This window comes from Bombus vancouverensis, chromosome 12 (genome assembly GCF_051014615.1).
Source record: "Bombus vancouverensis nearcticus chromosome 12, iyBomVanc1_principal, whole genome shotgun sequence".
Taxonomy (NCBI): domain Eukaryota; kingdom Metazoa; phylum Arthropoda; class Insecta; order Hymenoptera; family Apidae; genus Bombus; species Bombus vancouverensis.
This window is the reverse complement of record NC_134922.1, coordinates 5,544,150-5,560,203: the sequence shown is the minus strand read 5'-3', so window position 1 is coordinate 5,560,203 and position 16,054 is coordinate 5,544,150. Positions and strand designations below refer to the sequence as shown.

The 16,054-nt window shown below is 41.4% G+C and overlaps 1 protein-coding gene across 1 annotated transcript in view; it reads left to right on the top strand.

The window, feature by feature from the left end:
- IRSp53 (Insulin receptor substrate 53 kDa) overlaps positions 1–16,054 on the top strand; it is a 163,326-nt gene that overhangs the window by 93,844 nt on the left and 53,428 nt on the right. The window contains exon 4 of the mRNA XM_033331056.2: positions 12,074–12,166. Within this exon, the coding sequence (XP_033186947.2) occupies positions 12,074–12,166 (93 nt within the window). The remainder of the gene's footprint in view (positions 1–12,073; positions 12,167–16,054) is intronic.

Sequence of the window (16,054 nt, the reverse complement as noted above, 5' to 3'; positions counted from 1 at the left end):
GGAGCAGTGTGTATACACGTATCGCGCACAGTTTTCATATCCGAATTTTACGATTCTAGGATGCCAGAACGGCGTTGAGACTTGCCGTTGGCAGCTGTTACCTGCCTCCTGTGGGTCGGCGTGCGCCCCAAGATTCTTGTATTAAATCGTGAAAAATGGATTTTTTGATCCGAGCATATCGACAGCACGCTCTCGAGCGACTTGCTCGTTCTTCTGTTCACGGAGGCTCATGGTGATTTATGAGAAACGCACATCGAGTGTATTACGCGAAAAACAATATCGCCTTGCCGCGTGACTTGCGTACTGCGCTTGCAAACAGGGGCTGCAAAATTCGAGGGGCTGCCGCGTTTAAAGCGTCGTTAATCTGTAGTCTCTATGGTAGCGGAAAGATTTATGAGAATCGCGCTATAACGATCGATGATTCGGCCACGATATAAAATTCGGTTTGGACAATTGTGCAGAAGATCGGTGATGGATTACAAAATCGCGTGAAAAGGGAAATTTCTTTCTCTTCGATATTTTTACAATCGGGCAAAATTGTACATTTTCGGCTACTAATTTAAAAAATTTCCCTTTCTTTGAAAAACCAATGCTGCGGTAGCATTCGTTCTAGCAATTTAATAGTAGAAGGAATAGTAGAAACTGCTCATCGATCCGATTAATTCCAAACCAATTTTAAAAAATGGTGAGAGAGATATAGTAATACGCTGGATATAAAAAGTCGCAGTGAATGCCAAAATATACTCCGAATTTCGAGTAAGTCGTCCGCAATTGGAGTGTATCATTGTACCGAAAATTAAACCGAGACCTTTACAGTTGTGTTTCGACAATAGAATGAAAATTTTCTGATTAAGCGCTCGCCATCCGTGTCGCATAGCGTAATTCGTCGCTACGTTAGATTTATTCAGAATTATTAAGAAGTTGAACAATGCAGCTACATATATAGCACTTCTAATAGTAAAAACAACAAAAATACTTGAGTTCTTAGAGAATATACGAATACCTAATAATCGATCAATTACTAACGAAATACTTGGATTTTAGTAAAATTCGCAGAATCGAATGAGAAACAAAGACCGAAATATATTGCCAGAGGCATTTTTCTCCTCTGAATTCCCCGTGCAAGTTCGTACCATTGTTTGTCGTCGGGCAATGGCGTTCGAAATCGTTGCTTGAAATCGATATCTCGATCGGCGGAACGATAGAGAGTTTTCGACGAACTCGAGAATGGGAAACGGGCGCTGACGAATCGCGAGGAGACGGATTCAAATAAAAAGGTGAAAAAACATCGACGCCATTTATTCCTGCGAAAGTTTCGTGCTTGAGGAATGACTCTCGTTATGCAGCCACCGAACACGTCAACGTTTTCAATTGTACCCTTCGTCGGTCCTCGCGGCTTTTTATTTCGCGGCCGAGCGTTCAGCCGTGAAATTGCGCCGCTATAACTGCGTGCCTCGATCGGAACGACAGAAAAATCTGTTGCCAGCGTACGTATCAGCTTTCCCTTACCTGTCGTACAATCGATTGCTTAAGACGCGTGTCGGGGTATCGTTCATGAACCGACAGCAGCTGATTTTCGGGCGAAAGGAAATCTTTCTGCATCGAGGTAATTACTCGATTGATAGTTAAGATTCTTCGTAAAATTATACAAACTTAATGCCTTTCCAATGTAAAAATTGTTTGAAAGAAATTGATAAATATTGTCCACCGTCTCTTGTTTTTGAACGCTAAAATCAAAGAATTGATACTTATACGTTAAAAAAGAAATCCGAAAATAGTATGGAATGTCTTATTGAAATATGAAAGATGCAAGATTGTTACCAAGAGTTTTCAAGAGCATAACTTGAACATATTGCATATAAATATATGAACATATAATTGAAGTTAAAGCACATTGATGACTAAGTGTACGCTGTAATTGTGAGAAAAGGACGCTAATCAAGGGAAACGGTGGATGTCTGCGAGGTAACAGATACCTCAGACTTATAAATGCATCGTATCAAATTGATCCGTCAATGGGGGACAACCCTGTGGCAGTGACAAATTGGTGTGAACAGAGGAGAATACCAAAGTGAGCGAAGGATATTGCGTGCATGAGATATCGCAGGGGTGTGACGGAATTGTTCACGTAACGGCCATATCCTTTTCAATATGTTGCAACTTCCGTGTATTGGAATTGCAGAAAGAACGATGGGACGTCGAGAAGCTGAGCACTTTCTCATAAGAATTATTTCTAGAATCTCTACTTTCGTAGCTTATACACGAGAAGCAAGTAATTTTCTTCCAAACGATAAATTTTTGGTTTTTAAAGATTTGTAATAAATGCATACCTGTCTTTCCTATACGACAATCAATTAAAATTTCAGTATCGAACTTGTAATACAATTTTTCTAGGAAAACGATAGTCTCCAAATCGAAAGAAAAGAAATGCTTTTCGATCGTTCTGCGGCACGTCAACGGTGTTTCCATATACGAAACAACTTTCCTCTTGGAACCATCAGGAATTATCTCAACCGCTGCTCGACCAGAAAGATCTAGACCTTTCCGACAAACTCGTCGCATACCGTTTACGAGTGGCGCGAATGACCGCCACAGATTCCACGTCTCAATATCGAAATGTCTCTTGTAGTTGATCGCGATTGGAGGTTGATCCATCAGGCTAAGACACGTTCATTCCAACGGGCGAAAGTTTGCCGATAGTTGAGAAGACAGATGAACGAAGACGAAGGATGATTGGTGGTTGGCTTTGGGAGTAACTTGGAGACAGCTCGAAGACACTGTCCATGGACACATATACAGATCCCTTAGCGCAGAAAAGGGGCAAGGGAGGAATCGCTCACATTCGGACCGATTCCAATTCCTGATGCCTTTGCTTGGTCAACGACGCGACGAGACGCAACCATCAGGCCTGATTCTCTCTCTCCACGCTTGGTGGAACCAACCCTTCGCTAGGCTGCCCGCAAACAAGGAGGTGGGCAATTTCGGGGTTGCTCAGCGTTTCTACCCCGCTGGACCATTTCAGTTCACCACTCTCCCCTCGCTCGTTCTCCGTACTCTTCTTTAACCATCCCTCTCTCGTCCCTGTATCTGTGTATCTCACTCTCTCGCGATCAGCCGCAACGCTGGAAACCAGATGCTTCCACATTCCTCGAGGTCGAGAACTTCATTGCCGTTCGTCGAGCACCGGGGATCTTGCTGATCCTGGAATTCGATCGAAGCCACGATTCGTTGGATTCTTTATGACATCATAGGTATCGAGCGTTTTCGCAATTGCCAAGGGGATGTACGAACCTGATGAGTTTGTAAGCGAGGGTGTTTCTTTATTGTCACTTCGCGGGGGAGTATATATCGGTCTACGAGGTGTCCGAGAGTGGAACGACTTTTTTACATTTTAATTCTGGAACTCTCTTCCCCCTTCTTCTTTTCCTTGTTTTCTGTATTTTAAGTAGCATCGATGTTCTTGAGAGTTAACACGAAGATAAAATACGTACTCTTTTATCGATTATTCCCTTTATTCGGTAGTCCATTAAATCCACCTTTTTTTCGCCGTGTCATGCAGTTTCTCTATCGCCCCAGATACGAAGAACAGATTTCTCGACATCGTGTCAGGTAATTAATAACGAAACTCATACATGTAACTTTCACTGTAAGTGCTCTTCGTGCTTCGTCACCGTTCAGTTTATAAGCGAATATACGGAAGAAAAATAGCCTTCCATCTTTTCTGTCGGAACACCGATTGAAATTCGTTCGATTGTCCCATTGTTCGAAGCGATGCTCCTGTTGTTCAAAACGCGATAGAAATGCGCCCCTTTACAGGGGAAAGAACGAAGTTACAAAGACACAGCGGGACGATTCGGGTCACAAACAATTTGAAACAGTTGTGGCGCGCTCCAAGCTATTTTCGCGTTAGATTAGTGCGTTTTAGCGTACGTCTGCGGATTATTCCGCTGGTGTAAGTATACCGGAAATGCAGCCACCGTCCCTGGCAGCGGACCTTAACGTTTATTGTTATCCAGGTTAATACCCAGGCTCCGTGTTGTGGAAACTCACGAAATCCAAGCGTGACACAGGGCAGCTTTGTTTCTTCCGTTCTATCAGCCTCCTCTTTACTCGATTTTATATTCCTGCTCTCTGCTTCTCTTTCGGTTATCTGGATCGTCTAAAGTTTTCCGCAACACTAGCCCGGCTTTTGCTGCAAAGAAAGTCGAACGAATGCAACCAGCTTACGATGTTATCGAAGTTGTGTTAGTTTTGTAGATTCGTAAATTTGTAGAATTTTATAGTTTTCCTCGAAATTCTGCTTCTATCGAATGTCTGAATAGATGTTTCGTTAATATATCCTGGGGAAATTTCGCCTCTAAATTTCTTCGAAATAAATTTTCATTTTTATTGAAAAAAGTTTCAAACGTTTTGAGTTGACTTGAACAATTATACGACTCAAGGGAGTTAAGATAAGCATCGTAGAATATTTTCAAACTTTTCGAAAAGCTAGAACCTAGTAATTAGGTTAGACGTGGACACCAACGACCCAGTTCGCTTGCGAAGTGCGAAAAAGCATGTTCTCTCGCGGAGAATTTAGCGTACAACATTTTTCTGAAAGGGCAACATTTTACCCGAGCTTGACCCTTGGACAAAGAGGACCAACAAGTCCACGTTCGAGGGCTTTGTACGCTTGATACTTTAAATTTTGGAGTATTATAAGCGAGTTTAATAAAATGAAGCAAGGTAATCTGTATTCATGGTGGTTGCGATGTTACGTGCCTTTTTTCTCCTTGCCTTGATTTCCATATGAACAAAGGGAAGATAAACTCTTGAGAAACAGCAAGGGCTGTGGCCAACTTAAAGCGCAGATAAATTTCAAAAAAGATTCAACGCCGGAGATTCGGTACCGATATATCAGACTATTCTCGTGAAATTTTAAGACGTTCTCGCGTTTATTTGGAAAATGCGATTGTCCAAAATAAAATGGCGGCTCGAGTATGATATAATGTACCCGAGTTTCGTTCTCTCATACCTCGATGATTATCCAGGCTAACCTCATGAAAAATATAATGGTCGCGTTTCTTACGTTCTTTATTTTCATCGTACTCCGCGTTTCGTTCTCTTCTAGCCGATAAATAACACATCCTAGAGTGTGCTAGAAAACTGTACTAACAGTAGTTTCAGCTTCAGGTGCTGAAAACGACCGAAAGAAAACTCGTAAATAACGATAAACTTTCTATACTTCAGTCCTAATAAAATAAAAAAGAAGACAAGTTAACCCATGACTTTTTATTATATATTTCACGTCTGCACCTTCATTTCTCTGACAAATAAATAGGAGAAATAAATTACACTGATCACAATTTCACGCCAGAATTCATACATCCATCGTAACCCAGCGCAAGTCGCCATTCACGCACAGTTGTAACTTGTCTGCAAACAAACCGTGAAAATACCGAACCGACGACGACGAGCAACACAGCCGCGTTTCCTTCATTTCATTTCTCTATTCATCGTCCCTATTCCACCCTGCAACCGCTTAACTCTTCTTTCACCCTCGTCCGCCTCGGTTTCTCCTTCTCTTGTTTCTCATCCATGGCTTTTCGCGCTGCTAAACGTTAAGTTTCCTGTTCAGGCTGTGAGAACCCGTGGGGAAGGGGGTAGTAGCTCGGGGTGGGCAAAGAAAAAGAGACAGAAAAGAGGGAAGGCGCGGCTGAATTTATGCTTCATTCGTACACGTTAGGTATACACGAGGAGAAAACGAGTGGAGCGTAAATTATGGTACTCTTGAACGCGAGCTCACCCGCACTCCGACCTTCTATACTTCAACCTCAACCAGTCGTTTCTCGTTGCGAGAGCCTGTTGTCGGTACGGGTTAGAGAGGTGTCTTTTATTTATTGTTTCAGGTCAGGCTATGCCGCAAGAAATTTCATTTTAAAAAACCGGCGTGTTCCCCTTGGACCCGGCAAGCGCGCGTCCCTGTCATCTTCGTTCACCTGTCCTTCGTCATTTTTTCGTTCTCGCCGATGAACTTTCATTCTCATCCATCCGGTTCTCTAGTTTGGCGCGAAAGAGAGAAGAGCGGAGCTCGCGGCAATTTTCGTGAGTGAGACCTCTTTCCTTTCAGGCTCGTCCCTCTCCTCCTTCTCGCCGGTGTCTACTTTAAGTCTATCTCAAACACTCGCTTCAAAGCATCCTGTTAGACTGTTTAATAGACAAACGAGCCGGCTGTGAATTGGTAACGCTTGTGAAAGGCGTTCGCGCGAATGGCCCACCGCTCCTGTCCTCCGGCGTATTTCACGCTTTGTATTGAATTAACACGCGTGCAGTACAAAAGCTACTACACGTGGATTTCCTCTTTCGGAATACGTCGCCGGGACGTGTAACTGTTCGCTGCAATCGTTTTTCGTGGCTTATTTCGCGACCTCGGATTCCGTGTTTCGAGGTGTTAAGAGTAACCATTGAGATCAAGATGAAAGGAAAGCGCTTCCGAAGATTACATTTCAACGACGCTGATCTCGCTAAAAGAAATCTTTAACGGGACGTTTGTCTGTTTTGGTTCGTAGATACTGCTGGATTTACGTTCGAAATCGATCGCGTACGTACACCTATGGATAAACTCTCAGTGGAAATTATTCCCGGCAATTTTAAATAGCGGGGGAACATTCGTTTTCTCAATGAAATGCCTCGATCAAGAGCGTTTTCACAAGCTTCCATGGCATTCGCGATTCCACGGTTGGAATCCAAGCAGGTAATCAACGATAGTCGTCGTCGTCATCGCTCTTAAATAGCTCGGATGGAAAATCCCATATTTCCGAGGCAGGTTTCCCCAGGATACACAAGAGGAACGAACGAGTTCCTGTTCGCGTCGCCCCGGCAGAATAGCGAGCGGAAGGCACTAATTGACTGGCTCCGTCGCCTCCGGTTTTTGAAACGAATTAGTTGACGACGAATCCGATTCAGTCGCATCCTTTCAGACCCTTTCTCGTCCTGTTTACCCCTCCAACACCACCATCCCCTGTTCCGTCCTTATGGCAACGACGGAGCTTGCGTTTTTCAGACCCACATCTCGTTACGGTGTTCGCGGACACAGACGAATGGGGGTGGTAGCGATGGGCTGGGAACAGGGTGGAAACAGGGTGGAAACGATGAGAATGGGTAGAGAGTTTTTGTTAAGCCATCGAGAGTTTGAGTTAATTCGCTTGGCGCCGAGACGAACGCATTACACGCTACGGGACTATGCTTAATTAGCCTGCCATCGAGCGCGTGATTTAATGCCGCGTCCCTATCAGGAAACGTTTCGATTGCGCGCCGTGTTCTTTGAACCATTGAAGGCCTGTTTCTCTAATTACCGGGGCCGACACCGCTGCGAAATAAATTCTTTGTGCTACGCGGTAAAGCAGCCTCAATGTTTGTTCTTCCTTCGTTTGATGGATAGAAAATCATGATAGGTCGATATATCGAATGTATGATACACCGTCGTTTAAAATTATTTTAATCAGCATTTTAATCATAAACGTACGAATAAATGGCACTACATTGATTTTATTATTTATAATCATCACCTAGGTAGCATAGAATTTTATAATACGATTAAACTGATTTTTGAAAAGCAATATATACTAATAAAACTGGCGTTTCATGATTGTCAAACTTGACAGAAAGTTTATGAATGTGTTATTCCAGGCTTTGAACTCGGTCGCGTAAATTTATGCTAACTTTTAGATTCTGTATAAATTTGGATACGTATTAACATTAATGACAGTAAATATCTCATTATTAATATTAATATTTACATTATTAATATTAATACTATTGATAATATTATTCCATATGACTGAGTTAAATTACGCGTGAAATATATAGCGACCACTTCATTATAACAGCGAAGGAAAAATTAAATCGGGTCTCGATTTAAGGAAACAATTTGCACGATGTTTCAATGTAAATGGTCTGATCGATCCTCTCAAGAGGAAAGAGCGAAGTTTAATGCAGAAATATCGTATTTGCGTTCGCTGAAATGAATTTCAAAGGCTGATCAATCAACTTTATTCTCCCAAAAGTTTGTCTCGAGGCTCAATCTTCAATTACCCGCCGATTTCTGAACGAAGGGGTGAAATTATGATATTCCGAACGAATCAGATTTTACATCCATCGATAATCTAATTTTCACCAACCCCTTATCCCTTATCAATCTCGTCAATTTCATCTTCTGTCCACTCACCAGCTCCAGTTCCACAAAAATATCATCGTTCTAACGATATTTGTCGAATAAAAAAGTGCTATATGACAAGCAAATTGTTCAACTCATGACGCCTATGCTATCTGAAAATCCTTTATCAATCTCATCAATTTCTTCTCCGAAATACCTTCCTACTTTCGATCTTCAGTTTGATAGAAAAAGAATTCTAATGATTTCCTAATGAAAAATCATATAACAAGCAATTTTCCAAATCACGAAACCTATTCTACTTGGAACAGATTGATAAAGCGCTCAATTATCACGGAATCTGATTATCGCGGTAGCCAGACTCGTTTTCACGGTGGAAAAGCGCGAGAAGGGAAACCAAACTGAAAGGAAGAGGCCAGAGGGAGAAAGTATAGAAAGAAAAAAGGTCGTGGAACCCCCTAGTCTGAAGTATTCACGCGACTGCCTCGTCGTGAGGTCAGAATCCACGCTCCGTGATAAAAGACGCGTGTGGAGCTGTCGGTGGTTACCGCAGGGGTTGCTAATACTCTGGAAATCTGCACCCTCGCGTCATATTCGAAATCTCCCGGTATCGGGAGAGACCTCTTCGAAATTCCGTGTCGACATCCGCTTGATTACATGCGTCTCTCTTCCGATTCATTTCCGAGCAGGGACCGCGTCGTCGCTTGAGAATTTCTTTCCTCGTGCCGTTCGGGATCTTCGCCTTTCCGAATGGGATTCCCAATGATTTCGCTTAAACGATCCCTCTTCACGGAGATCGATCTCTAGCCGTGCAAATTGCCGGTGAATTTCATCTGGAGAAGAACACTCATCAGACGTTCTTTTTATTTTCTTGATAATTACAGTGGCTCACGAAAATACTTTAACACTCCTAGAAACCTTCTATGAATATAAAAAGTTTCGTAGCATTGATAGTTCAGACGAGGTAGAGACAATTCTACGGAAAAAGAATCAGTCGAATTTTAAAAATTTGTTTAACATACGTAACTTACTAAGTAGTTATTAACTGGAGGGGGATAATCAGCAAGAGATTATTTTACGCGCGGAAAAAATAAAAGATGTGAGAAATGTATTGTCTGCATCAACAAATAACACAGTTGGCAATTTTATTAAAAATTTTCTAAGTAGGTGTTCAAATACTTTCGTGAGCTAATGTACGTAAATTTCTGGCCTCCATCTTCGAGAACGAAATCAACCCCTCGAGATACAAATTTTTCTTTCAAATGGTTACAGTGGAACGAATGATGAAAGATTGAGAAATAGCTCTTCGAAATAAGTTTCCTGGAATAATTGGTGGCAAACAGAAAAGAAGCAAACAGGGTAATCTCGATCTTCCAAAGTACGGATTTTAATCTGCTTCTGATTTCAAAGGAGAACGGTTTGAAATAAAATTACCTGGCGTACAAAGTGCTCGGTAGAAAGTTGGGTAAAAATATTCAATAATTAATTTCATACCGCTGAATTCTTATTCCAATTGCAACGAGAGATGTTAGCGTGGCAGAGAAACCTTGGAGTTATATACTCGATGTCGAGTGGGGCCTTTGCTTGTGAACCGCTGTGTAATTACGGAGAACGACCGAGAATAACAATTAACACCGTAACGAGTGAGGGTAGCCTCCCCCCGTCAAGCAAAGCTATTCGGACAAGGACCAGGAAACAGAATGGAACTCCAGTTTCTGATGGAGGTTATAAGCTCCAAGGTCGTTTGAATTTCCATACGGTACACAGGCTGGGCTGCGAGTTCCGAAAGGAAATTAATTAGTTTCACCTATTTCTACTAGCGCGAGAGGTGCTTCTATAAAATATTTCCATAATTTTCTGATAAAGTAGGTCGATGATATACGAGAGATAGCGAAATAAAATGTTTCGTTTCTAAAATAAAATAAAACTGAGATTACCGTGCAGTTTAAATTACAAAATAAATTTACAAAAAGGATATTGTAAAAATGTCTATCTTGCATTCATCTAAAATAACACTTTCGCGTCTTAAGATAGAAGAGTAAACCGATAAAAGCGAAAACGGTCCAAGATTTTTGGACAACTTTAACAAGTTTAAATCGGATTCGCGGCGCGTTCGCAATTATTACGATTCCTGGAGCAAAGCGGAAAGGATTAAAGTGGAGGGTGCGACTTAAGACTGGAGCTTTCTCGGTTGCTTAACGCATTGGTATTCGGCTGCAGTGCCCGTCTAATACCTCGCTTTTGTCTCAACAGGGGTGAATGGAGAGGGCAAGCCATTTTCCTCAAGGAGGACGTAACGTGAGGCCGGATCAGTCTTTTCTCCTTCTTTCTTCTTTTTTTCTACTCTCCATTTTAGCGGAAAGTCCTGCACCAAAGAGTTTCACTAGTACGGAAAGATAAAACGAGATGGAGGATGATTGCCCATTGCATCGCATTCCGAAATCTGGGCCAAACGGATTTAAGTGAAAGTTACAAAGATCTTATCCACAATTTTTATAGTAGAAATTTTTCCGAAAGCAATTTGTTAATGCCAGTAAGAGAAACATTTTTTCTGGGGATTTAGAAAATCTTCTCGTCTTGAAGACTTTACACGCTATCGATAGAAAATTTAGGATAGTAGTACGACAAAGAAGGCGAAAGTATAACTCTAAATACTTGTTATTTCCTATGTTTCGTAACGAAACAATTCAACAATTTCCCAAAAGAGTATAAAGAGTATATCGTTCTAGATCGATAAGATTTGAAAGAGCTTACGTTTGATAGGGTACATGCACCCTGACCCATTTTCCTGTTGAAGCAAAGCGTTGAGAACATTTTATTCCAGCTCTTCGGACGTTCATGTCATTACAATTAAATCCGGAGTGTCCACTTTTGTGTCGCAGAGACACAACCTGATCTTGAGAGAACAAAAGGAGACGATCCCCTCTACAGTAGCCATAAAACAACCATAACACTGTTATACACCGCGTTCCTATCCTTGCTGCCTCTTGTTCAAGCTTTTCTTCCCTCTTTCTTGTCCTTTTTTCCGCGCCGCGGCAGTCAGTTACGAACCAAACAACCCTCGTATTTATGAGGGATCCTCCAACGGAGAAAGCAGGGTACACACCGGCCAATTTCCACCGATCTACTCTCCAACTACTCATACCAGTCCTGCCGTGCTGTGTTCTTCGCAGCACAGCCCAAATTTTTCTGCTCCATAGGTTTTAACGAGGAGTTTTCGTGGGAAATGATCGTACTTTATTGATAACCCGAGTATCTCTAACAGGGTTTTTATTCGCCCACCCTTTTGACCGGCTCCTCTACGAGCTGGACTTCCGTTCGGCCTTTTTGTTACTGGCTTGAAAGGATACTGGCATATATCACGGAGGGGAACGTTAACGAAGTTTTTACGATCTCTTAATATTGTAACCTCAGTCGATGCATTATTTTTTGCTTGAATGGAAAGCGGTAATAACACTCGTAGGATTATCAAACAATGCTTCACAGGTATAATTATTATGAAGTTTAATAATTAAAGGAAGCAAACGTGTTATCGATCGACTAGTGCAAATAAAACGTAGAAGGTTAAACAGTGATCTATTTTAATTTCATATATGTAGTTGTCTAGAGAACATTGATATTAATGCACGCGCAAAGAGAAAGAAATTAAAATATAATCGAAAGTCGACGGAAGGAAGAAACATGTAGCGATTGTTAAATAATTCACAGGAGAAATTAAAACGCTGCCTTCCCGAGCGAATCGATAAAACTTCCATACGATTAAGACTCGATATATCTCGCCACGCGGACCCTTTTAATTAAAGAGAAAGTACCGAGCCGTTGAGTTATCGCGGTGAGGGGAAACAAAGAAAAGATAGGAAATCGCGATACACCTGCTGTTCAGCCGGCTATATTTACCCTGTGTGTTTCGTTATTTTCCAGGAGCCGCAGCCGCATCCCGTGTCTACGTGGACGCATTGTCTCGATTAGCACGCCAAGCGCAACTGGGTACATGGGGCGGTTCCAAGGATGTCGGTAAGTTTCGCAATCTTCTTATTATCGTCGTGCCGAAACTTCTTCTCGCCGGTTTCTCGCCAGTTTCTCGTCGGCAACGTGTCCCAATGGAGATAGGAAAACGTGAAATTCGCAAAAAACGACAATCACGCATATAAGGCGCGCGCGTGTGTGTGTGTGTGTGTGTGTACACGCGTGTCCACGAAACACACGGAGGTTCGTCGTTCACCGTAATTACGGCGAATTAATTAAAATTTGTCACGTAATTATCGACGAATGAACGGGAGCTCTGGTCGATCCTTAAACAACAGCTGCGTCGACGAAGGTTAATTAATTAGTGTTCCACGCATCATTAGACGGGCAAATAAATCGTTGTATCGCGGCGCAGCTGTTGGCGGAAAATTTGTTTGTCTCGATCGTTACGTTTTGTTCCAACGCTTTGCCAGATACGTTAAATTTAAAACCGGAGTTTTATTTGTCCCAGCGATCCAATCCTCACACCATCGACTTTGTCTTCGTTTCGATGCGCCTCTTAATTACCAGATTGCCCGCGTTCCATGATAATTATTTCAATTACGCCGACGCAGCCAGGGATATTTATAGCAAACTAATAGAGGGTCGGTCGCAATTAAAATCGGCCGTTCGCCGATTGATATACATCCGCCGCGTTTTTAATTGTTTTTCAGTGATTTTAATGGCCAGCAAACACTCCCGCCTGACTCGCGCGCACGATTCCCAGTTAATAAGAATTTTAATTCGAATCGATTTGTTTCGTTCGTTGTCGTTACGAACTTCTCCACTCGAGTGTTAATTATTAAGGGCAAACCAAAAAGTCGTTCCCTACGGGACATACATACATATTGCGGAATGCACGTGGACGCACAAAGGCATTGAGTCCTTGCGGTACAGAAACGCGAAATGTATTCCCTGACAACGTATTAATACTTCCAATGCGATAATTCTACCGCGATTGATGGGCTAATCTACACTATGTAGCCGCGTTAAAATTAACGTGTAGTAATACAACAAGGAATATGTTGTAACATAGTTGCAAAGTAATCGCATAATAATAGAATAATTATTCACGCGGATGTTCCGATATCGTCACACGGATCAGGCTAATAATTTTACAAACACCTGTATTAAAATTCACGAGCAATAATATCCGTGAAACTATCGCTAATCCTCCAAAAGCGCTTCGAGGGAGGCATCAAATTTCCTGCAACTGTCAATACTGTGCGTCGAATTTCCCTCCAAAATATGTATAATTTTACGATAACCAAATATTATACACTGACCATCTGTTTAAACGTGTTTTCTGGTAACTACGCTCTACCACTGTCAGATGCAGAATGTTGTAACATAATACGTAATTCGTGTTTAAAATTAATAAATTTTCACTCCAAAAGTTTGTAATTAAATCTAAAGATTGAAACTACGCGTCATTGCAGATAAAATGGTGCTTTGTTAAATTATAATCAGAATGTTTTGTTACGGGTGTCGCTCGATATTACAAGCCAAAGGGTTGATTTAGTAAATTTATAGGCACGTGGATGATGAGACTTCCTTGTTCCTATGTTTCTAACATAAATTAACACTGGCGACGAGTTGGTCTATTTCAAAGGGCGACCCTTTCGCGGAATGAGCGCGACTCGCGCTTTTTCTCGTTCGCTTTCAACAAAGTTTGGCCTGTCGCGTCGGCGCGAGATACGCCGGACCAGCACTCCCGTGGTTTCCAAAGCCAATAAAGTTTCACCCGTTTAACCGTCTGTCTCACCCTGTCTGTCTTATAGACAGGGAGGCGAAGGGAGAACGGTGGAAGAGGGTGGAAAAAAGTTGCTAACAGGATCATTGCAGCGTGATAAGTGTACGTATTAAGGGCTGGGTCGATAACCTTCGTGGCCGGACTGGTGAGATTCGAAATAAGAAACGAACGCGCGAGACCGAGGCAACAGCCTTAAGAAGCTGTCCAAGTGCGACCCAAGTTTTATTTGTTTTTCAACCGGAAAGAGAAATCCCATTCGATTCGAAACGAATTGCCCGTTTGGTGTCCGCTTGATATTTTCCGCGCACCGATCGCGTTTTCGCCTTTGGAATCTTTAGTAAGAGATACTTCTGCGGATGCAGTATAATTTTTTCCTTGGAATACGTTGATGGAAATTTGAAATTTACATTTCTATTATTAACGTTACTTTAGAAAACAACCATCTGTAATTTAAATGTAATTTAAAGATTGGTTACGGATCTTAGAAGCTCGTATCATATTTCTATCAGACTAATTAACGATACGAGTATAAGTGTATCGTGTAATAATTATAGAGCGCGTATCAATTAACTATCGATACTAACTAACTTCTAACGAGGCAAACTTTAGCATCAGGATGATAGACCTCGTGTTCGAGTAATATTGCTTATATCCCCCCGAGTCTTAAACGACATCGCTAGAGGATCATCAAATATTCATATCGACATCGAAGAAAAACCAATTTTAAACATTTGCATTTTCTACTAACAAGGCTGCATCCGCAGATGTATTATTTTTATTCATATTTTTGAATAAAATAAGGAATAATATATTTCTTATATTCGTGTTTACTAGAAATGTTCTCTGTATTATATGGTCATTTATATCCAAATATAATGCGGTAATTAAACTAATAAGGATTTCACGGACGCAATACTGTTTTGAAAGATAATACAAAACGAACACGCCTACATTGTATCATCCTAGTGGATACTGGCTAAAGTTAACTGCAATCAGTGGTTGGCTAGAATATCCGAGCCTTGGATAACCCCTGTTAACTGCATACGCGACGCCCTCGGGCACCTTCCAATTTAAACTCTGCCTTGTATGTGCTACCACGAAATAGGGTTACCGTATTATTATTTGTCGTTCCAAGTGCTCACGAATAAGACTAAAACAGATGAATTGTCGTTCTATCAGGTTTCATTCCAATTTTACACGACGAAAATACTCTTCTTCTAATTCAATGTAGTTTAATTTAAATTCTACTCGTATCTTTCCTTTTTTCCATTATTTCTTCCCAATAGCATTTTCGGATCGTAACTTTAATCTTCGATAACTAATTCTAAGAACAATCTACACGATTCGATTAAACTACGTAATGAAGATGAAATATTCGAAAGTAAAGGATAAGGAGTCGTGGGAAATTCCTGGAAAATTGACCGTTATCAGAGAAGTGTCGCGCTCGGAAGACACTTGGAGTTCCTTACAACAATCGATGGGTAGCGGACTGGAATATCTTATTACCTCCATTTGGCTGTCTGGCAGTTTTCCAGTGTTACGCCAATTTGCACTCGTTAAAGAGATGCCTTTGAAACTTTCCGCACAGGCAATGTTGACTAAACGTTCTCTCCTTTGCAGAACTCAATTTTCATTCGACGCGCCTAACTTTATGACAGGATACTGCATGCTTTATTCCCGGCCTAGCGTTTCTTATTAAATTCTGCTGTGACGAATGATATAGCATTCGTCTTGCTTCACCGACGTTCCCACTTCATTTCGACGCAAAATAAGAAACGCGTCTACATTTACTAATAAATCATTGTCCAATGTATCAACCTGTGTTTAATTTGTGTCTCGATTCTTCGATTGTTATACGGAAATTTTTTGATGGTCTAATCGGCCTGTTTCTTATTCGAAATAAAAAATGTGTTGGAATACCAACGACCCGCGGATGCACTTGTTTCGATCGAAAACAAAGTTTCGAATCGTCGTAACATAGTTCACCAGAAGCGGATTGAGAAACAATAACATATCTTATTGTCTCTGTAAGCATTTTTCGATATTCAATTTCAGAAACGTTCGCGTGGTCGCCATCCCTAAGTTGTTAGAATAGCCGCCGACAATTTTTTGTCAGAATTTGTATCTATTACTAGTGGGACATA